This window comes from Hoplias malabaricus, chromosome 2, assembly GCF_029633855.1.
Source record: "Hoplias malabaricus isolate fHopMal1 chromosome 2, fHopMal1.hap1, whole genome shotgun sequence".
NCBI classification, from domain to species: Eukaryota; Metazoa; Chordata; class Actinopteri; order Characiformes; family Erythrinidae; genus Hoplias; species Hoplias malabaricus.
Window position 1 is genome coordinate 69454255 of NC_089801.1, and position 22471 is coordinate 69476725.

The window sequence follows — 22471 nt, forward strand, 5'->3', positions numbered from 1 at the left end:
TGAGGAGTGTGGTGTTCTCCCTGTGTCTGTGTGGGTTTCCTCCTGGTGACTGTCTGTGAGGAGTGTGGTGTGTTCTCCCTGTGTCTGTGTGGGTTTCCTCCGGGTGACTGTCTGTGAGGAGTGTGATGTGTTCTCCCTGTGTCTGTGTGGGTTTCCTCCGGGTGACTGTCTGTGAGGAGTGTAGTGTGTTCTCCCTGTGTCTGCGTGGGTTTCCTCCGGGTGACTGTCTGTGAGGAGTGTACTGTGTTCTCCCAGTGTCTGTGTGGGTTTCCTCTGGGTGACAGTCTGTGAGGAGTGTGGTGTGTTCTCCCTGTGTCTGCGTGGGTTTCCTCCAGGTGACTGTCTGTGAGGAGTGTGGTGTGTTCTCCCTGTGTCTGCGTGAGTTTCCTCCGGGAGACTGTCTGTGAGGAGTGTGACTAAATATGACTGCCCCGGTTTCCTCCCACGGTCCAAAAACACACGCTGGTAGGTGGGTTGGCGACTCAAAAGTGTCCATAGGAGTGAGTGAGTATGTGTGTGTGTGTCACACTGTGAAGGACTGGCGCCCCCTACAGCAAACAGTCACCCGGAGGAAACCCACACAGACACAGGGAGAACACACCACACTCCTCACAGACAGTCACCCGGAGGAAACCCACACAGACACAGGGAGAACACACCACACTCCTCACAGAATATCAATCAAACTACCTAATTTTTTTATGTATTTTTTTCTTAAATTAAATGTCAACTTTCATTTTTCAATACTATAGAACAATTACCATGAAATAATAAAAATGCTTTAAGAAACATTTGTACATAATATATTTTTTACACACTATTTGGCCCTGAGTTTGTACACACAAACCAGGAATGGCGGAACATTTCTTAGAATTAATTTTGAAAGTGAGGTAAAATATCTCTTCAAGTTATTTTTAAACCAAGCCTTCCAAAAAGAATGGATATTGTAATTAATGCAAAGGGTGGACACAATAGAGTGGTCTCTATGTGCTCAGAGTTTGGTCACAGTCTGTGAGGAGTGTGGTGTGTTCTCCCTGTGTCTGTGTGGGTTTCCTCCGGGTGACTGTCTGTGAGGAGTGTGATGTGTTCTCCGTGTGTCTGAGTGGGTTTCCTCCGGGTGACTGTCTGTGAGGAGTGTGGTGTGTTCTCCCTGTGTCTGTGTGGGTTTCCTCCTGGTGACTGTCTGTGAGGAGTGTGGTGTGTTCTCCCTGTGTCTGTGTGGGTTTCCTCCGGGTGACTGTCTGTGAGGAGTGTGATGTGTTCTCCCTGTGTCTGTGTGGGTTTCCTCCGGGTGACTGTCTGTGAGGAGTGTACTGTGTTCTCCCTGTGTCTGCGTGGGTTTCCTCCGGGTGACTGTCTGTGAGGAGTGTGGTGTGTTCTCCCAGTGTCTGTGTGGGTTTCCTCTGGGTGACTGTCTGTGAGGAGTGTGGTGTGTTCGCCCTGTGTCTGCGTGGGTTTCCTCCGGGAGACTGTCTGTGAGGAGTGTGACTAAATATGACTGCCCCGGTTTCCTCCCACGGTCCAAAAACACACGCTGGTAGGTGGGTTGGCGACTCAAAAGTGTCCATAGGAGTGAGTGAGTATGTGTGTGTGTGTCACACTGTGAAGGACTGGCGCCCCCTACAGGGCGTGCACCCGCCTTGCACACTGTGATTCCGGGTTGGCTCCAGAAAACACTGTGACCCTGACTGGGATAAGCGCTTACGGACAACGAATGAATGAATGAATTATTTTGATGTTTGCAATCATGAATATAGCCTATTAATCCTTAATTGTTTGTGTTTGTTTGTTTGTTTTTAATAAACTGACAATTGTCATCTTTAATACTAATGCAACAGTTAACATAAATTGACAAATGAGCGGGAGAATGATTGAATTTTTTAATTACAGTTATTTGTTACACAAAAACGCTTTTAAACCTAATCTATGGTAGGTGTGTGAAAGGAAGTCTACACTGATGAGTCTCAGAATGGAAATGGAAATGTGCTTTGATCCAGTAGGGCTGTGGCTTTGCCGTGTGAATTAGAAGCGCTGCTCTTGGTTGAAAATCAATAAAGATCAAGTCAACATTACTTCAGCAAAGATCCAGGTGGCATTAGGGGAGAATTCCATCTCAGTCATGGCCACTGACACGAGGGCCGAAGGGATCGCTTATTAGACGCACTGGACCTTGTGACTGCCATCCTCCTCCTCTATTGACCCAGTGTATCACGCTTCAACCAGGAATCTATAGCATCAAAAAAGACTGGAAAAGCACATGCGGGGGATAGCATTCCCTAAGCTGCGAAGTGCATCTTTAGAGCAGCATAAAGAAGCAGCAGACCCAAAAAGACGAGAGAGTCGGTGATCCAGAGAAGATGGTGCAGGGCAATAGAGGAAGTGATTTACTGTGTTGTGATGATGGAAAAGGGCCTCTTTGAGAAAATGGAGGTCCACTAGACCAAGGTTACATTACCTGTCTGCCTGTCCATGTCTCGAACCAGCTCACCTCATCAAGAGAACAGTGCTGCTGCCACTAGTGAAGGGTACTCAGCTTGTGTGCAGATAAAAGTCCACGCTCTATACAGCCAGGCATACCTGTCACATCTAAATATGACTGCTCTTGAAACAGCACATATAAATCATTCACGTCCCAGCACACTGCTCCCAGTGAAAGATTAAGAGAAAGAGATAGAGCACTAGAGAAAGAGAGAGAGATGGTGAAAGAGAGACAGACAGGCCTTTCAAAAAAAGGTCAACCTTTCAAATGGTCAGTGGAGAGCAAGAGATCATTAATCACTGCTTGATGGACACCGACTCTCACTACACTCAGTAACTGAAGCAAGACTAACCCTCTGAAAATCAGCTGGATTCTTTTTTTAATGCTGATTATTTAGAACATGTCGACATTGGTAGCTTCTGACCACGTTCTTGTTGTTTTGGGCTGTTGGGAATTATTCTGCTGGACAAGACTGGACAGATGTCCAATTATTTATTTATTTATTTAATTGATTGAGAAAAGGAAAAGAAAAAAAATCAAATCTCAAAAAACGCCATGTGGTGGCGCTAATCAGATGAAAAGGGGAAACCTGCGATGAAGGAAAATAAACTCAGACAGGGACCTTCATCTTTCAAGTCAAAAGTCTAGGCCCCCTCCAGCTTTTAGAGCAGCGAAGGTATAAACCAAATGGACAAAGACTATATTGCTAGAATTGTACTCTTCCGCTTTCCGGCAGGTCACGACCATCTTACATTCAAGGATATGGACAAGTTATACACAGGGCATGTTTGTTAATGAGGCCTGAAGCTAAGCGAGCAGCAGGTAGTGTCACAGTCACACAGCTCCAGGGACCTGGAGGTTGTAGGTTAGAATCCCGCTCCTGGTGACTGTCTGTGAGGAGTGTGGTGTGTTCTCCCTGTGTCTGCGTGGGTTTCCTCCGGGTGACTGTCTGTGAGGAGGGTGGAGTGTTCTCTCTGTGTCTGCGTGGGTTTCCTCCGGGTGACTGTCTGTGAGGAGTGTGGTGTGTACTCCCTGTGTCTGTGTGGGTTTCCACCAGGTGATTGTCTGAGAGGAATGTGGTGTGTTCTCCCTGTGTCTGCGTGGGTTTCCTCCAGGTGATTGTCTGTGAGGAGTGTGGTGTGTTCTCCCTGTGTCTGAGCTGGTTTCCTCCTGGTGCTCCGGTTTCCTCCCACAGTCCAAAAGCACACGTTGTTGTAGTTGGATTGGAGACTCAAAAGTATCCGTAGGTGTGAGTGAGTGAGTGAATGTGTGAGTGTGTGTGTTGCCCTGTGAAGGACTGGCACCCCCTCCATGGTGTATTCCCACATTGTGCCCAATGATTATTGTGGGCAACAGATTGTGATAATATCATATTGTGAGATGTCCTGTGATTTCTAGCCCTGTCCTGGTCTAATCACTGATAGATTCTCGGTCACCAAGCTCTGAGACCGAAGTCAGTGATGACCAGGTTTGGGACGACATTCCTGAATAATTAAAGCTAGGACCCACTGACTAACACCTAGAATCCCCTTCATTTAGGCACTGCATGACTAAAATAATCACACACTGAGTTCAAGCCATGCAAGTTATTAATTAACACAAAATCCTGCACAGCTTCTAATTTTATTCAAGTTGTAATAAGAGTGCAAAGAGCTGGAAGAGAAACCGATGGACTTTAATCTGTAACTATAAAACCGCAAAGTGCGCATATATAACAAAGGACCTGATAAACTGGACAAACACACATTCAAGGCAGGGATTTCTCAATAAGTGGCCAATGAGGTGACATAGAGAAGAAGGTCAATGTGACTGGTCATGTTTCAGTTTACTAAGGCAGTGACGAATTCACAAACACACAGGACCAACTACTCCCAGTGCTCTTTTAAGAGATGCAGGGTGTAAAAGGTGCAAACATATAGTGGGGTCACTAAGCTAAGAAAAAAAGCAAAGAAGATATAGTAATGTTAATAAAATAACTCTACATGAGTCACGGCCACTGGAACATGGGATGGGTTTGTATTCGACCCACTACTTTTTAAAGTACGTAATTTAGTACAGACCTTAAAAAAGAAGTCTCCACGCTCCCGAATCACACTGAACGCTTACCTTTAGGCATAAACAGTCAGAAAAGCTCAATGGCAGAACCAATTACAAGCTCTATTTTAATTGCAAACAGAGAATTCTTCCACAGCCCAATAACCAAGTGTCAGTTGTAGGATACTTTACTGTCGCCTTGATAAGTTAACATCAGATTTTTATTTTTACCCCGTTTTCCACCCAAATATTAATCATTGCCGCCTGAAACCAATCCCACGATGCACCAAGCAGGAGGGTGAAAGAGAGCATGTGCATCCTCTGAGACGTGACGCCAGGCTCCATTAACACAGCATCACTGAACAGGTCAACACGCTTAGAGGAGAACAATAACTGCCCAATTACTATATGTAAGCTAACAGACACTAGTTTTGTCTCGCATATCATAATAAGCAAAGGGTGGGCCGTCCTGAGAGAGAGAGAGAAATGGTGCTTTCTTGGACTCTTGGCACAACAGGTAGTGTCACAGTCACACAGTTCCAAGGACCTGGAGGTTGTGGGTTCGAATCCCGCTCCGGGTGACTGTCTGTGAGGAGTGTGGTGTGTTCTCCCTGTGTCTGCGTGGGTTTCCTCCGGATGACTGTCTGTGAGTAGTGTGGTGTGTTCTCTCTGTGTCTGTGTGGGTTTCCTCCGGGTGACTGTCTGTGAGGAGTGTGGTGTGTTCTCCCTGTGTCTGCGTGGGTTTCCTCCGGGTGACTGTCTGTGAGGAGTGTGGTGTGTTCTCTCTGTGTCTGTGTGGGTTTCCTCCGGGTGACTGTCTGTGAGGAGTGTTCTCCCTGTGTCTGCGTGGGTTTCCTCCGGGTGACTGTCTGTGAGGAGTGTGGTGTGTTCTCCCTGGCACCCCTCCAGGGTGTATTCCTGCCTTGTGCCCAATGATTCCAGGTAGGCTCTGGACCCACTGCGACCCTGAACTGGATAAGGGTTACAGATAATGAATGAATGAATGCTTAGACCCAAAATATTTTTTAAGCCAAAAAAATTTGAAACAATACATTTCCCCCCAATGTTTCTGGAAATACAGCACCACCTTTAAATTTCATATGCATTAATTCATTTATTTTTCCTGTGTCTATTCACCTGTTTATTTGGATTGTGGGGAGAAATCAGAGCACCTGGAAGAAACCTATGCAGACACTGTGCCGTTCTTTACTGATAACTAATGGGCTGGATTCACTCACTATAAAGTCTTTATAAACACTTTGATACGGAGTGTATGTAGGTCAGAGACAAACACACTTTTTTTGTGTTGAGACATGTACCGCAGCTTCATTCATAATACACATGCTTTTGTGCGCAGACGGCTTATATGTTGTGAGTGAAACCTGCCATAAAAAGCGTACTATATACGAACACAGCGTTGCACAAGCCACTGTTTCATAACTGCCACAGATGCTATATAACGTTAGGCGCTACCTCGGTAATTGTGGTTTTTTTTTTGCGTTTCTTATATAAGTTCCTCACCACATCCGCGCTCAGCAAGGATCCCGCCTCCTGATCCAGCCCCTCTGAAAGTTTAACATGCGATACACTGTCTCTCCTCACGTGGGGCACGCGGGCATGTTTGCCTCCGCATTAAAAAAGACAGGAATCCCAAATACAGCACGCGAGAAATCACCGAGGCTCCGTGACACATTTAGTAATTACACAGCCACCTCAGAGGGACACACAGAGAGGAGGGGAGCCAGGAGAATAGTCAACAAAACACCACAAACAAACCTGCTGCAGAAAACAGAGAGAGAGAGAGAGAGAGAGTATAACAGAGGAAGGAGGAAGGAAGAGAAAAAGCAAGGGGGGCGGAGAGAGACAGAGAAAAGGAAGAGAGAGTGTAAGAAAGAGAGGAAGAGAGAGAAGAAGGAGGAGAAAGACAGGGAGAATGAAATATACCCGAAGGACATGTCTGTGTCAGTGTAAACAAAACACACACTCGTCCTCCTTTACTAGAAAACAAATTAAATGGCAGGAGAAGTCTCCCAAGGCTACTGAAGGTGTGTGTGTTTTCCATCTGGCTTTAAAAAAGCAGGAGAAAAAAAAACAAAAAGAACAGAGGCTTTGATTAACATGACATAGCCTGACCTAACAGAAAAAAAGGATTGAGAGAGAGAGAGAGAGAGAGGGGAGGGAGAGAGAGAGAGAGAGAGAGAGAGAGAGAGAGAGAGAGAGAGAACCTAGTGAGAGCAGGTAACATTACATGAAGGATATTATAGCATGAATTATTGATTTGATCGGAGAGGATTGTGCTGGCTTGTTATTGCAGCACAAATGAAAACTCATGTGGTGCTACCGTGGAAATCAGCCCTGCCTTCACAACATGGGATCCAGTGATGGCGCTGAACCAATAAGAAGATGTGCACGGCGGGCCCCATGGGAAATCACCCCCGCTGGCGCATAGTAGGTCATTTTACACATGCTCTAATACAAAAACTCCCTCAACTAAAGTCTTGCCATTCGAACCACTTTCGACTCCGGCGTCAGGCTGGAAGCCAGCTATTTACAGCACTTTTCTGTGCAACCATTACGTCTGCTCCTGGAGAAAACCAAGTGTGCGCACTCAACAAAAACTCTGGTTCACTATCAGCCAAATCAATACATTAGTTCAGAAAAGAAACGACAGATTCATTCTGTTCACTTTGCATTAGTTGAACTGGCAACTCACTCACACCCCGACTAACCCTCTCACATTTAACAAACAAGGGGTGATAGTGCCTTGCATCAACAGCGCAAATGAATTTGTAGTGCTGGAAAATAACTCTATTAAAACATTGCTCCCAATCACTGTGAAATTTAAACTGTGAAAAAAAGACCCTGAACTTCATGTTCTTGTTTTTTTTTTGTGAATAATTCAAGTTCTCCACAAAGGGGTGCTATCAGCTCTCAAGGAATGTTTTTGTGCATCATTAAAAGAGACAAAACCCACATACGAATCCACATCCGAAGGACGTCTGCCCAAGATTTCAAACACAAATCAAACCGTGTAAAATTAAATGGATCCTTTCATCTTTTCTAAAATATCTCAAAATACATAACATATCCAAAACTCCACCTTCTCTAATCTGGAGGCTACCAACCCGCACACTGTGAAACAAGACACCCCCTACCCCCACACTGCTATATATATATATATATATATATATATATATATTATATAGACAGCCTATGTTAGAATACAAGCCATTTTGATTTTGCTCAACTTTCTACATCAAGTACATGTTAATTACAATTATACCGCCCCCTCGTGGCAGCTGCTGTCATTGCATGTGAGTAAAGATAGGGTTAAATTGCGCAAAACAGACATAACTTGAGCAAAGTCACGATAACACTGAGGGAAAAAAAAGCCAGTCGTTCTGAACAGGGCTGTTTAGATGGGGGAGAGCACTGCTGCCTTGTTTGCTCCTTGTGGTATTTTGACCAAAGCAGCTTTGACTCCAGAGCTTTGTTCACTTGTGGGAATGGGGTAGGGTACGTCTCCTTTAAGGTGCCCTTATCTGTGTACACAATTTGCACAGCCTTAAGAGAAAGCTCTGGAAAATGTGCACAAGGACAAGAGTGGGCTAAAGGGGTTTAAAGCTCTTAATCATTGGGATTATGGAGTGTAGGACCTTCATTAAATACTTTACAGATTAGTTGCGTTTCTGTTTGATCCAGAATTGATCGTTCGATTAATTAGAAATGTTCGGTATCTGGGGTAAAGCCTTCCTAGCTGTTTCTGAAGCACAGTTGGGACACAGTGCCTAATAATAACCTGAGTGTCAGAGGAATCATTGGACAAGCGGGAGACTACAAGTCATTTGGATACAGGTGTCGTACACAGGCAACGTTTAACAAAGACAGGGAACACAGCAAAGCAGTGCCTAGGAATCCACACACATTGTTATTTGACTGCTGAGGTGCACTTAGGCATAGGGATTAGAAAACTGAGCCCATTACTCTAACTCTGTGCCTCTGTTTGGAACCTGAAGTGCTACCGTTTAGACTCTTTAAGCCACTCTTGGTCAAAGGCCTGCACAGTTCTTTAGTTCGAACTCACTTCTCTGAACTATAGAAGTGTACAGGCCTTTGACCAAAGCCAGTGTGAATAGGGAGAATTAAGGTCATGGCTTTTACACTTTTTAAAAGCTTGGCACTAAATTATTTTATTCTTTCAGATGGAGACTCGCTAAAATTGTAGGAAGCCACCAATGAAAAGTTTCCTTTGAGCGCGGAGGCAGGCAGTCAAAAGTGTATGCAAAGATAGTCTGCGGACTGTGGTATTAATTACCCCTTTAAAAGCTCTCTGCACACATCTTGAATTATCAATAGTGTGTCAGTGTTAACTCAGTCTGATTAAATTCCATTCGAACACGCTCCACTGTTACAGAGATTAATGCTGCACGGATCAAGCAGAAATATAATGTTTAACAATGAGCATAAATGGCTATAAATTTATACAGAGGGGCTTAAAGTGAATTAATTTTCTGATTAATCATGAAGGAAGATATAAGATTTTTCTGTTTTATTTATTTATTTATTTATTGGCGTTAGCTTCTGAGCGAACGGTGCTTTGATTTGAATTGGACCTAATGACGATCTGTTCAGGATTTTCGGGAATTTCAGGAGGGCAGAGCTGTGCTTGTGCATCCAGATTTAATGAAAATGATGAAATAATTACTGAGATGCTACAGGAGTGGAAGGCATGATCCTAGTTTAGCCCCCTGTCTGGCTCTCTTGCTGTCAGCTAAGCTTCCCAGTAGGCAGGCGGCCGTTAGTGTTGTGTGGCATGCTCTTTTACCGAGAGCCACTTTGATGTTCCACAATGAAACAAATTTTGAAAATGGCAGAGAAAATAGCTGAGCATTAATGCACTAGACAAAATGCAGCAGAGCAGCGAAGAATGGGGCTGCTCAATTCCACTTTAAAAGAACGGCTAAGTATCAGAACTGCGAAAATGGAGGGGGAGGGGAGGGGGTTCTGTCAATGTGCCAGCTTCCTGCAGGCAGATTACACCTGGAGTGGGGCTAAAAGTGACATTTTGTGGTGAATTACCATCTGCCCTGTACTTCAGATTCACAACCAGGCGTAACTACCCCAAATATGCAGAAAGCAGTGTTCGACTCTGTCACTATTATCTTTGTGCCTATAACTCGGTAGGATTGACCACAAAGCTTTAGCATGACTCACTGTGCAGTTATAAATTATATGAGCCACCAGTTCGCCCAACATTTCCTGTAAAACTAAGGGTATTTTCCCGACTTTGCTGCAGTAACACATCGTAATCCTCTAGCAAACCATTAGACGTGATACTGGAACACTGAGATGAGAATCTGATGGCATTCAAGCACACTTGCGAGGTCATGTTTTGATGCTGAGCTCATCTTTAAGGAATTAGAAAGTCTATTACCCTAGGAAATGCATCTCCACTGCTCCACAGGCCAGTACTTTTAGCATGGGTCTTGGTATGCATTTGCTTCAGTGTCCCACTCTAATGGTCACTGACTTCCTACGATGAACACAGAAACTTCAGATGCAGCTGAAAAGCTGTGTCAGCAATGAGTGCACCTTAAAGTAGCTGAATTCAGTCGTTAAATAAAGTGCCTACAAACTTTAAGCCATAAAGTGTGTGCCTGTTACGGGGAGTGAATCTGAAAATCATGGCAGTGTAGCAGCTATATCATTACTTACCCCATTTACTGGATATGTCGTCCAGCCCAGCTCGCCCAGTACAGCTGTGGTGTCCAGGAGAACAACTTTGGGAAAGGAAGAGAAACAGAGAGAAAGAGTTGTCAAATACACTGGAACAATCATCTTGCCCTCCCAGAGTCATTATAAAGGAATAGACCGCTCACTGACTATACAAATGAATAGGAAAAGCTCATAACATTAACCTTGACCTCTTTTCACAGGGGACATCCTACCTCTTAATGAAAAGAGCCAATCAGTGTAGCCCACCTTCCTCCCACATTCTGCGCAGAGGCCAGTGATTTCCATTTCACCAGAGATGTAAGTTGATGCAAATCTCTGGTGGATTCTAGTTTGGGGTTTATAGGACTTCCCCTATGCAAAGAAACTGGAGGCTTGTCTTTTAAGAACAGAAATAACAGCCCAGCAGCTACCAACAGGGTCACTGAGTGGACAACCTGTCCCGTAAAGATTTTGCACTCATAGTCATATCTGCTGTAACAGGAGTGGGCATATTAGTCACACACTGTTGCAGTTTTGTTCAAAACCTACTTCACAACCAAAACAACTTTGTCCCAAATCACTATTTTGCTGGCAACATTCTGAAATAAATAAAAAAAACCTCCAGTGACACGTGGCAGTTAGCCAACCTGCTAATTGCATACAAAACTCTCTGCTACAAAGCTAGCCCCTTAGCAAGCGAAGGGGTCTGGGACTGTTTTGGCTGTTAGAAAACCTGGCTGGTACTGACAGCAGGGGCGAGAACAGAGTCATTAGGCCGCCCTCAGTGAGCCCACGTAGGCTAATTTGATATGATGAATGTGCAATTTCCCTCTTCTCCACGCCTGCACTTAATTACAGCGTCTATCAATAAAGCGGAGCGCCGTCCACCCAGCGGCTAACGCCTGAGGCTTTTCTGAAACAGCGTCACTCATTCTCCCACGTGGGTTTAATTCTGTGTTTTAGAACTCAGCAACATTTTCTGTTTCAAACAAGACAAAAAAAATGGTTTATTATTCTGAAAAAGCTGCTTATTTCTGGGCATCGGATTAGAGACTTGCTGCAGTTCCTCACTTCAGATTCACAGGGTCCCTATCCTACATTCTCGTCCTACATTTTCCTTAGCTCCCTGAGGTCCACTTATATATTTGTGTGGGTTTATGGACCTACGCCAGGTGTAACTCACTTTTGCGTGTCCATTTACCAACGTCTCTTCATCCCTTACAATTAAACAGACTGTCCCTGTTATGGCTTTAAGTCTGATATATGTAAATCATCCCCTGATATGATTGGCTGGCCTGTATTGTGACTCATTCGAAGTCCAAGTTAGAAAACACCTTAGGGCTAAACAGAAATGAGCAAAAAGACAGGTTTGACATCAACTCATCCAACATGAAGAGCATTCAAAGGGAGCCTGTGCCCAATTGCAGCAGTAAAAGCCTCTGCCCTTCTTTCGAGTGTTTAAACTAAATACTGGAACACTGCTGTGAAGAATGGTGGCATACAGCAACAAGACAACAAGAGATTTACTGAGTGGAGGTGCTGATGAATAGTTCTGAAATCATTCATCTCAGCTCTGAACTCACTATAACTGATCCCAGAGGTATCAGATTGTGCTGGTTCACAAAACAATGTAGATTTATTTCAGAGGAGCTGTATGTGTAAATACAAACACCTACAACATTTGTCCCAGACTTTAGCACTAGCACCCTAGTAAAAGATGTGGTTAAAGTCAGAGTCAGTGCATGTGTGAACGGAGCCGCTATGGTCCCAGGGAATTCGCAGTACCTCCTGCACTCACTGCATAGGTGCCCCACCCTCCATGCCTAAAGCCTGCAGATCATTTCCTACTGTACGCAAGTTTGTGTGAAAGGACTACTCCGGGACATCTCCCGATTTGATACACCACAGTTTCTCTGGAGTTTGGCTGGCTTCCATATGCGAAAGGGGCTTTAGATACATTGTTAATTGGGGTGGCAGATTGGCGGGTAAAAAAAAATAAAAGTGTAGACGACAGCAATTAAAAACTTTGATGTAGAAAAAGACAAAACCTTTACAAAAGCAGACTTTGTAACCATTATACAGTGGTGGGCAAATTCTTAATTAGGAGTTTTGCCCAAGGGTCTAGTGTCCTTGTTGGTCTAGTGTTACACACTGAAAGGGGAACTGAACCCTGCTGTGCAGAGGCTGGGACTGTTATCCACAACAATAAATGTCACAATGTTCTGCAGTGTGGTATGATGTTATGCTATTCATCATTATATTATGCAAACGATACGCGTATCTATAATACACAAGCTTGTGTGTTAAATGGGCCAGACAGCTACGCTAATGGCTACACTGACTATGTGCAAAGGGCCTGACTTAGCGCACTAAACATCTGCAGACAGCTTGAGCACTACTGTACGCCGTAATCAAATCAGCCTGCCAATGGCGGATCGCCGTGACTGGAAGTGATGGATATGTGCTGCTCAACGCACCCAAACAGGGCGAGGTGAATTAGCGCACAGGGCACTTTGGCTGCATGGCCCAAATCTTATTACACCTCGTCTAGACCCCATGTCTCTGTCTGAGGTCATAATTATCCCTAAATTTCCGCACTGAATGTTTTTTCCCCCTGGTCCGCCCCATGGTGAAAGGGAGATTAAACATGTCTGTGAGTACACTTAGATAGGGTGATAGATTAGGTCTTACTTCATTAAAGGATACACATGAGCTCGTTTCTCAGAACCAGATTAAGACTCAGCCTTGGTCCAAACACAGCTCTCCATGGAGCATTTACATCTCCAGCACGTCAAGGAAATAGATTCCTTTTGTTTTCTTATACTGCATTATTTTCCTGTTGATCAGAGAATCTCAGGGTGCTAGAGGAAGACAGACTTGTTTAACTTTTAATCTGAAACTGGGAAAGACCATACAATAAAGTCTGAAGCATGCCTCCACTGCATCCTCCAAACATGATGTTCATGTTGTCCCAGATTTCTTTCTCGTGTTTAGCATTATTGACTAATCCAGACAGATCTGAGACTAGCCAAAAACAGATTCCAATTTGTTCTTATTTTCCTGTACACAGTGCCTCTACACTTGTCTCTGTTAATAATGTTTTATTAAACTAGTGCATGTTATATCTTTACTGCCCTTTGTTTTCTCTAAGAATGCCATTAAACTGTTAGTTTCATGTGTCTTACAGATAGAGATTATGTTTATAAATGTGCTAAATTTCAGATTCAAATGCAATCACTCAAATCCCTTCAGAAGGGATGTTTGAGAAGTGTGAACACCTTTGTTTTTCCAAACCTTACACCAATATAAGGAATATATGTGGATATAGATTATCCATACGCAACGCATCCATCTCTCCAGTCATAGTCAACAACCACAGCTGCTCCCAGCACAACTAAACCATGCTCAATATAAACAAAACCCTACACAATGCAACCTCAAATCTGCCTACCACTACCCAAACACCACGGGGTACAACGCAAACTCACCCAACACAACCAAAGCCCCGTCCAATGCTACCTAAACCATGTCTAATACAACCCAAACCCCACTCAATGCACTCCAGATTCTGCTCCCCATAAACAAAACACAGCTCAATACAAAGAAAGCCCCACCAAATACAAGCCAAAGTAACATAAGCAAAACCCTGCCAGTGCTTGCAAATCCACATTCAGTACAAAACCATTCTCAACACATTGCAAATTTGTCCCACTACATAACACAAACCACTTCGGATATAACCAACACTCCAAAACCAGCCTTATACAGCCCCAAATTCACAACACAATCTCCTTTAAATACAACCAAATCCCTGCCAAATGCTATCAAATCCCACTCTTTATATTATATCATAATGCACATGACCCAAGAACAGGAAGAGTTCAGTTTTCAGCACCACAGGAGACTGGCTTTCATGTTATGAGCTGATCTGTGTATTTCACACCACACTGAAATTAGATTTCTATCTGAACAGACACAAATGACCACTATGTCCACCAGGAAATCCATGTGTTTAAGGCCTGTGGTTCAGACCAAGTGGAATCTGTCTCTCAGGTTTAGTCCCAGGCCTTTTTAAATACATCTAAAGGTTATCTACGCATGTAGATGGCCTTGTCAGATAGAACTGAGCCCACTGTCTGACTTCCGCTGTCTAAACCGACTTTGACAAGATCTCTGAGCTTTGTTTCAGACTAAACCAAGTGCTGAATGTTTGTTGCTACCCCTACACTGTCCCGAAGAGTGAGACATCAAGCAGGAGTCATCAGAAGTGGCAGCTGCCGTCTGCGTATGTGTGTGGAAATCCAGAGTCCCTAAAGTAGGCCAAATGGAGCAGGGTAGAGGGGGGGAAGGCAAAGGGGAAAAAAAGAAAGAAAAGAAACAGAAGCAAAAGTACAAAAAGTCAGAGAATCCTCCTGCTGTCTCGATATCACAGAGGGTTCTTTTGAAGTGCTGGAACCTGCTGAGAGGTCCAGGAACCTGCTTTAACCTCATGTTTGATACTGTGTGAATCCAAGACATGATTTTGGTGCAACATGACATTTCAAGCTCAGCTCAAGATCAAGATCTAACCTAAACATGGTGGTGTTAAGAACAAGATAAGGGAAGGATATTTATAAATCCATCTTAGATGCTCAGCTACATGAAATATACTAGGCATATACATTGAGGCCTTTTTTTTAGTTCAATTGGCTGGGGTAGCTAAATATTTCAACTTTGACAAACCTCTAAGCTTGTGCAAACTTTGGCATTACAATTTAACCTACACAGCGCTGTGCAAAATCAGAGATCACACAGGATGTGTTTAATTTTATGTAGAAATGGCACATTTCTGTGGAGATTTGATAAGATAATACAGAGGAAAAGATCTGTAAATGGTTTGTTTTCAAAGCACAAAACATTAAAGGAACACTATTTAATAGTTTTATCTTTAAGTTACGATTTCAAAATCATTGTGATGCTTCACCGACGCATAATAAGGAGAAGAGCGTCCAAGTCGTTGCTACTTCTAACTCAGCACTGCAGAAACTGCACTATGTAACATTTCAAGAACATTTCTGCAACTATAGAGAGAGCCAAAATTACCAAATCTCATCTAGTGTTCCTTCTAATCTTCTAAAACAGACCAAAATTCTTTGAAAAAACCTAAAGCAAATCTACCAAAAACAGTGGCAGTTTTAAGTCAAGTGATTTAGCAGCAACTGCACAGTTATTGTCAGATATTTCTGTACCCTACCTTAGCACAGAATGAATTATGAATGTACAGGGTGGGCCATTTATATGGATACACCTTAATAAAATGGGAATGATTAACTTTCTGTTTGTGGCAGGAAGTGGTGACCATGGTGGCCATTTTGAAGTTGGCCATTTTGGATCCAACTTTTGTTTTTTCAATGGGAAGAGGGTCATGTGACACATCAAACTTATTGGGATTTTCACAAGAAAAACAATGGTGTGCTTGGTTTTAATGTAACTGTATTCTTTCATTAGTTATTTACAAGTTTCTGACCACTTATAAAATGTGTTCAAAGTGCTGCCCATTGTGTTGGATTGTCAATGCAACCCTCTTCTCCCAATGAACAATGCTGAGGTGAGCTTGAGTAAGGCAACTAACCACCATCTGCTCCCTTGATGCTGGGTTGGCTGTCTGCCGCTCTGTGTGTGTGTGTTCTGTTCTTAATGCACCAGCATCTATATGTTAGTCTGCCTTCACGAATAGGTTAAATGTGGATTATGGAATTATGTATTATGTACTATGGTATTATGGTGATATTAGGCTTTGGCTGAAAATGTAGATTTACTGGCAAACTCAAGCACAAATATACTACTCATACACACTACTGTTTACACATGCAATTCAACACAGTGCTGATGGCATTCTGCTACTCACAGCTAATGCATGAGTATGTTTGTGTGTGTGTGTGTGTGTATGTGTGTGTGTGAGCTGGAAAAGCCACATGATATATGTTAGCTGAAATTGTGTCTCTGTGGTGTATCTCGACAGAGCTGACCTCCTGTTGATAAAAACCTGGGGTTCTCCGTTTCCTGTGGAGCTGACGAGAAGTGCATTCTGCTGGGGTATAAATAGACTGGCCTGCTTGTTAGGTCTCACATTTTTCAACCATGGCTCCATTGACAATGGTATTGATCGTCAATCAGCAAAGTTGTGGCATCACATGATATGGAGGGTAAAAAAAGGCATGAAACTAAGGGTTCCCAACCTGGCTCATGGAGAACTATGACACTGCCAACTAAAGCTCCAGGCCTTATCACACACACACCTGCTGCAGCTAATCAAGGTCTTCAGAAACAATATCAGAGCCAGGTGAGTGAGATTAGTGCCGCGAGTAAACACCACAGGAGACTACATCCCCAGAAGAGAGGCTTTAAGCAGTCACAGGCTTAAAAGAAAACAAGGCTCTACAGTGAGTGCTGTTTGCTCAGAAAGAAATATGCTGCTTTCGACCCTACAATAGTTTAGACATGAATGGTGTTTGATTTTGTTAAGCTATAATATGCAACATAAATTTAACTAACAAAAAAAAAAGCAGTGGCATAGCGAGGAGTTTATTTTAGGGAGTTATACTGCTGTATACTGGTTACTTGAGGGAAACACACCTTTATATCACAGAGACGGTTGGGACAGGGGCAACAAAAGACTGGGAAAGATGAGGGATGCTCAAAAAACACCTGTTTGGAACATTCCGCAGGTGAAGAGTTAACTGGAAACAGGCGAGTGTCATGATTGGGTAAAGGGAGCATCCCCGAAGGGCTCAGTCATTCACAAACAAGGATGGGGTGAGTGTCACCACATGAGCAAATCGTCCAACAGTTTAAGGACGTTTCTCAACTTTAGGGATTTCATTTCATCTACAGCCCATAATATCATCAAAAGATTCAGAGAATCTTGAGAAATCTCTGCAAGTAAGTGGCAAGGCTGAAAGCCAACATTGAATGCCCGTGACCTTTGATCCCTCTGGCGGCACTGCATTAAACCGACATCATTCTGTAACGGATATTACCACATGACTTCAGAAAACCACTGTCAGTGAACACAGTTCCTTGCTCCATCTACAAGTGCAAGTTAAAACCATGCAAAGCGAAAGCCATATATCAACAACACCCAGCAATATATCAACAACATCTCTGGGCCCGAGCTCATCTGAGATGGACTGACGCAAAAGTGGAAAAGTGTCCTGTGGTCTGACGAGTCCACATTTCAAATTGTTTTTGGAAATCATGGCCGTCGTGTCCTCCATGCCAAAGAGGTAAAGGACTGTCCAGTTTATTATCAGCACATAGTTCAAAAGCCAGCATGTCTGATGGTATGGCGGTGTGTTAGTGCCCATGGCATGGGTAACTTGCACATCTGTGAAGGCACTATTAATGCTGAAAGGTACATACAGGTTTTGGAGCAAAATATGCTACCATCTAAGTAACGCCTTTTTCAGGGACATCCCTGCTTATTTCAGCAAGACAATGCTAAGCCACATTCTTCATGTGTTACAACAGCATGGCTTCGTAATAACAGAGTGCGGGTACTAGACTGGCCCACCTACAGTCCAGACCTGTCTCCCATTTAAAATGTGTGGCGCATTATGAAGCACAAAATACAACAACGGAGACCCAGACTCTAATAGGAAAGAATTCCACCTACAAAGCTTCAACAATTAGTGTCCTCAGTTCCCAAATGCTTATTGAGTGTTGTTAAAAGGAAAGGTGATGTAACACAGTGGTAAACATGCCCCTGTCCCAACTCTTTTGGAACGTGTTGCCAGCCTCAAATTCAAAATGATTGAATATTTGCAAAAAAAAAAAAACCATAGTTTATTCGTTTGAACATTAAATATCTTGTCTTTGTAGTGTATTCAACTGAATATAGGTTGAAAAGGATTTGCAAATCATCGTATTCTGTTTTTATTTGTGTTTTACACAACATCCCATTCACAACTTCATTGGAATTGGGGTTGCAAAATGTTTCAATAACAACAATATGATTTTTATACACATTTTCAATATTTCAATACACATTATTTACAGCATCTGTCCCTGACTGACGGATCAGTGCAGGGTGCTGCCATCAGTTCATTTCACTCATTTTTAAAGTTATTTTAAAAATATTAATATTGAAAAAGCCAAGAGTTTTTTATTTGATGGTGATGTCATGTTGCTTTCTGAAAATAAACCCAATTCAGTCTTCATTGAAATACTGGTATTAAAAGTTCACAATTAGATATTTTCCCCAAATTATTCAGCCCTTCAGGCCGATATAACAACTGACAAGACACCATGGCAGATACTGGCTAATTAAGAAATCTGAGGGTCTGGTTTTGGAGTGTGGATGTCTAGCCCCATGTAGCTGTCCCCTTGGCTTCCCATTCTGTACTCAGAGGTGTGAGTCTGCACTTCACACATTTTTCCATGATAACAAATGACTAAAATGTAAAGCCTGGCTATTAAACTGTAAACAACATGGCAACCCCACACCATATGTACCATGTGTTGTGTTCTATTAATAATATTATATTTCCTCTTCTACTTAGGAGCACAAATGTGGTATGGATTGAAAGCTCACCACACTTTTCTCTGCTACATTAATTACTTTAGCTATGTATGATAAATAATATCAGAAAGCATCATCTCCAATGACTCCAATTGAGTACAACTTTGGATAAGAGCATGTACCACATGTTATTTATGCATCATAATGTTAAATATTAGAAAGTGTTACCAGAATACAGTTTATGCATTGATTATAAATTAGGTTTATATCTGTCATATGCATAAATTACTTGCCAAATTCCGTGTTAAACAAAGGCATACACTATTGAAAACTCAAACCCAGTTTCACTGTACACAGCCCACAGCGCTCAGTGCATAATTCATAACTAATCATTGTTGACTTTCAAACACACGGTGAAGGAAGGGAAAATAATTACAAAAATGTATGCTTGTGTAATTCCCTGGAACTTCCAGTAGAATTCATTAGATCTATTATTCTGCTTTGATATTTGCAGCACACTCATTTCAGTATAACAGACCTTATGGCCTCCCATTGTTCACTCCTCTGTTTTGAGGAAACCTCGATATATAAAAGCATTACTAAACTGACATTTAGCAATATTAGCAAAACAAATTCCTTTGAATCTGGAGTCTGGGTGATAAGCACATAATCATGGATGCTAGGGAGTGTGTGTTTAGGGTGGGTGGGTGGGTGGGGTTGACAAGAAACCTGAAAACCCATGAAAACCATTTTGCCTCTCATTTCTCAGCCAGATCAGAGAAGACGGAGAGGGGGAAAAAAAAGGTGACATTTGGAATTTGAATGTCACAACCTGAAAAGAATGGCTCCTTTGTCAAACGCTTGAGATAAATTGACCAGATAGCTGCAGAGCTGTGCGCATTAGTGATCTTTAGCGGGGCTGTAAAGTCAGTTTGGTGCAACAGGGGAAGGAGGAGGAGGAGGGATAAGAAACAGAGCCTCTCAGGGTTAAGGCCAAGATCACTGCACAAGGGACCAGGCTGGGAAATGTCAAGGTGTGATTTACAAACTGATTCTCATTACAATAGCGAGGCAAAGGAGAGGAATGGTGTGTGCTTCAGCGAGAACGCAAAACGACTGGGCTAATCGATTGGGGTACTTATGATCAAAAAGGGTAACTTGGGATAAATGTTATAAATCTTAGTCACCGCCAAAGGTTACGGTGAGATCAGTGGGTATTGTGTGAGCTAGGAGCAGCTCTGAACTCTTTAAACTACGCTACAGAGGAACCATTTGTAGCAGTGGTGCTTCTAGCTTATGAGACACCATGGGCAAACCCTTTGGTGCCATTTGCCCCATTCTCCTCTGCAGCTGGTTTAGCCCTTTTTTGTTCTTGACAACACTAAACCAATTATTCTTAATGGTACATTGAGGGGGAGACTTTAGCTCCTTAGCTCCCTCCCTACCCCTTCACCTCTTCTCAATGAGCCACAAACCTTAACTCTGTTCATTTATTTATCTGTTTTACAACAATGTTTTTTTTGCTATAGTTTGAACGAGAGTGAATCAATAAATGAATGAATGAGTGAGCAGCACAAGTCTGCTTCATATAACCTACACAGTGAAGCTCTTCCCTAGAACCATACATTCAAGCCAAGTATCACTGTGGAAGTTTTATTTTTAGATGTGAAGAATAGATTGGCTTCACAGATCTAAATGAAACCAAGCCTTGGACTAAAAGCCAGCTTTGTTCAAGATATTATTGGGAAACCACTGTGGTGACCTTGGTTTAACACACACACACACACACACACACACACACACACACACACACACACACACAAAGCAGCTGGCAGTACAAAGCGCTACAAAACCCCCTAACTCCCTCTTTGAAGAGCTATTGAAGTGTTGGAGGTATAAAGTGGAAACCCCAGAGATTGGGCTTCTGTGTGTCTGCGAAATCAATATGAGCGCTCCACGCAGCAATGATAGCAGCCACAAACAGAGCGCTAAGCTTTAACTGGCCCACACGACGGGCCAGTACCATTGTTTACAAAGCTCTTTACTGAAAGGCACCTGGGCAGCCTTCAGAGAGTCCTGTGGTGACACAGGAGAGAGGGTCTGTGAAGGAATTAAAGGGGTCTTTCAAGGGAGGGCACACAGGGAGCATCCGAACAACTGAAATCAGGTCTGCAGACATTACGACAAATTAGTCCCTGGAATGGAGGAGGAACAATGGAAAACGCTGTTTTCTCAGCCTCGTCTCAAATGGTTCTAACAGATGCGAGAGTGTGCTGCCAACTGGCAGCTGTAGGAGTGAGAGAAAAATATATTCCGTTGCATCATCTACAAGCCTGGTAATCATCTTGCTCCGCGGAGATCTGCAATTTCTACAGGTATCTGCTCCAGCCCCTGCACAACAGGACCCGAACTCCCCGACGACCAGGAGAACCTAATTACCTGGAAACTGGTGATGGAACATGTTTGGAACATTATCTGATATCAATGGAGAGAGTGGTGTATACGCACCATCTGCTGGTGTTTTTAATTCTGCGAATTCGTGAGGTCACCAAAGTCAACACAATTTACATATTCATCTGTTTAGCCTAAACTCAGCAGTCTAGCTTTGTACTGTTGACATCAACTGCAGTCTCAAACAGAACGTAAACCGAATGCAGTCGCATAATTAACTGCATAATAACACTAATAATAACAAATGTGATGTATCTGAAACACAGCAAAACAACCATATTAGCTCTAGCCCTCTAATACTTATGAGGATTTTGGCTGTTCATGGGTGCGCAAAGTTTGCAAACATACACCAATTGAATATGTTGCTGTGGAGCAGCTGCCCAGTGTCATAGTGACCATTTTGCACATAAATAAACAGTGCCACTGGCTGAGAGAGTTCTGTTCCGTCCCCAGACTCTGGGCTCAAATCCCGTCCATACCACATTCACCCGTGGTCAGGAGTCCAAGGGAGCGCAATTAGCCATGCTCTCTCCGGGTGGCAGTAATGGCTTAGTTCCTCTCGGCCTGTCAATCAACCGCGGTGCTGGCCAACCGTAGGCGTGTGCCAGCTCACACTCACAAACCTAGCTCCATCAGCTACTGCTTAAAAAATGCAGCAGCTGGACTCACGGGTCTTAGGATTGGCTGCTGACGTACGGCAGTGGAGATTTACAAAGACAAGCAGGAGTTCAGCGCTAACACTTTTCCCTTATGGTCTCAAGCCTAGTATGGATTTTTAGGAACGCTATAAATATATTAAATAAATAAGTTACAAGAATAAAACACCAATTTTACGACAGCGGCAAGAATAAGACATAAATAATAAAGAAGAAACTGTAATAAAACGTGTATTGATTTGCACTTTGATAATATACTTGTTTACAAATTATTATAAAAAATGGCATAAAAATACTGCCCATAATTATTCTCATAATGAGATATTCTAGAAAAATCTGTTGACTCTTATTTTGAAAAATGTTTTATTTATATATAATATATATATAATTAGTTTGCACAAACAAAATGTCTCCACAATGTATGTTGGCTTCACCAATTAAAATTAAACCCCACACACACACACACACACACACATATAAGCTGGCTGTACAGCTCTCAGCTCTTCCAGCCCCTAACAGCAGCCACAGTCCTCTCCTCCTGCTCACATTGTGAACTCACGGCTGGTGATAATTTAACAATGGTTATTTTACCATGTGGCGCCTTCTCCAGCTCTTCTTAAACAGCAGTCTACTCTC

The 22471-nt window shown here is 42.9% G+C and overlaps 1 protein-coding gene across 1 annotated transcript in view; it reads right to left on the minus strand.

Annotated features, from left to right (window-relative positions):
* The window catches only part of epha6 (eph receptor A6), a 187897-nt gene that overhangs the window by 159632 nt on the left and 5794 nt on the right, over positions 1–22471 (minus strand). The window contains exon 2 of the mRNA XM_066661292.1: positions 10229–10293. Within this exon, the coding sequence (XP_066517389.1) occupies positions 10229–10293 (65 nt within the window). The remainder of the gene's footprint in view (positions 1–10228; positions 10294–22471) is intronic.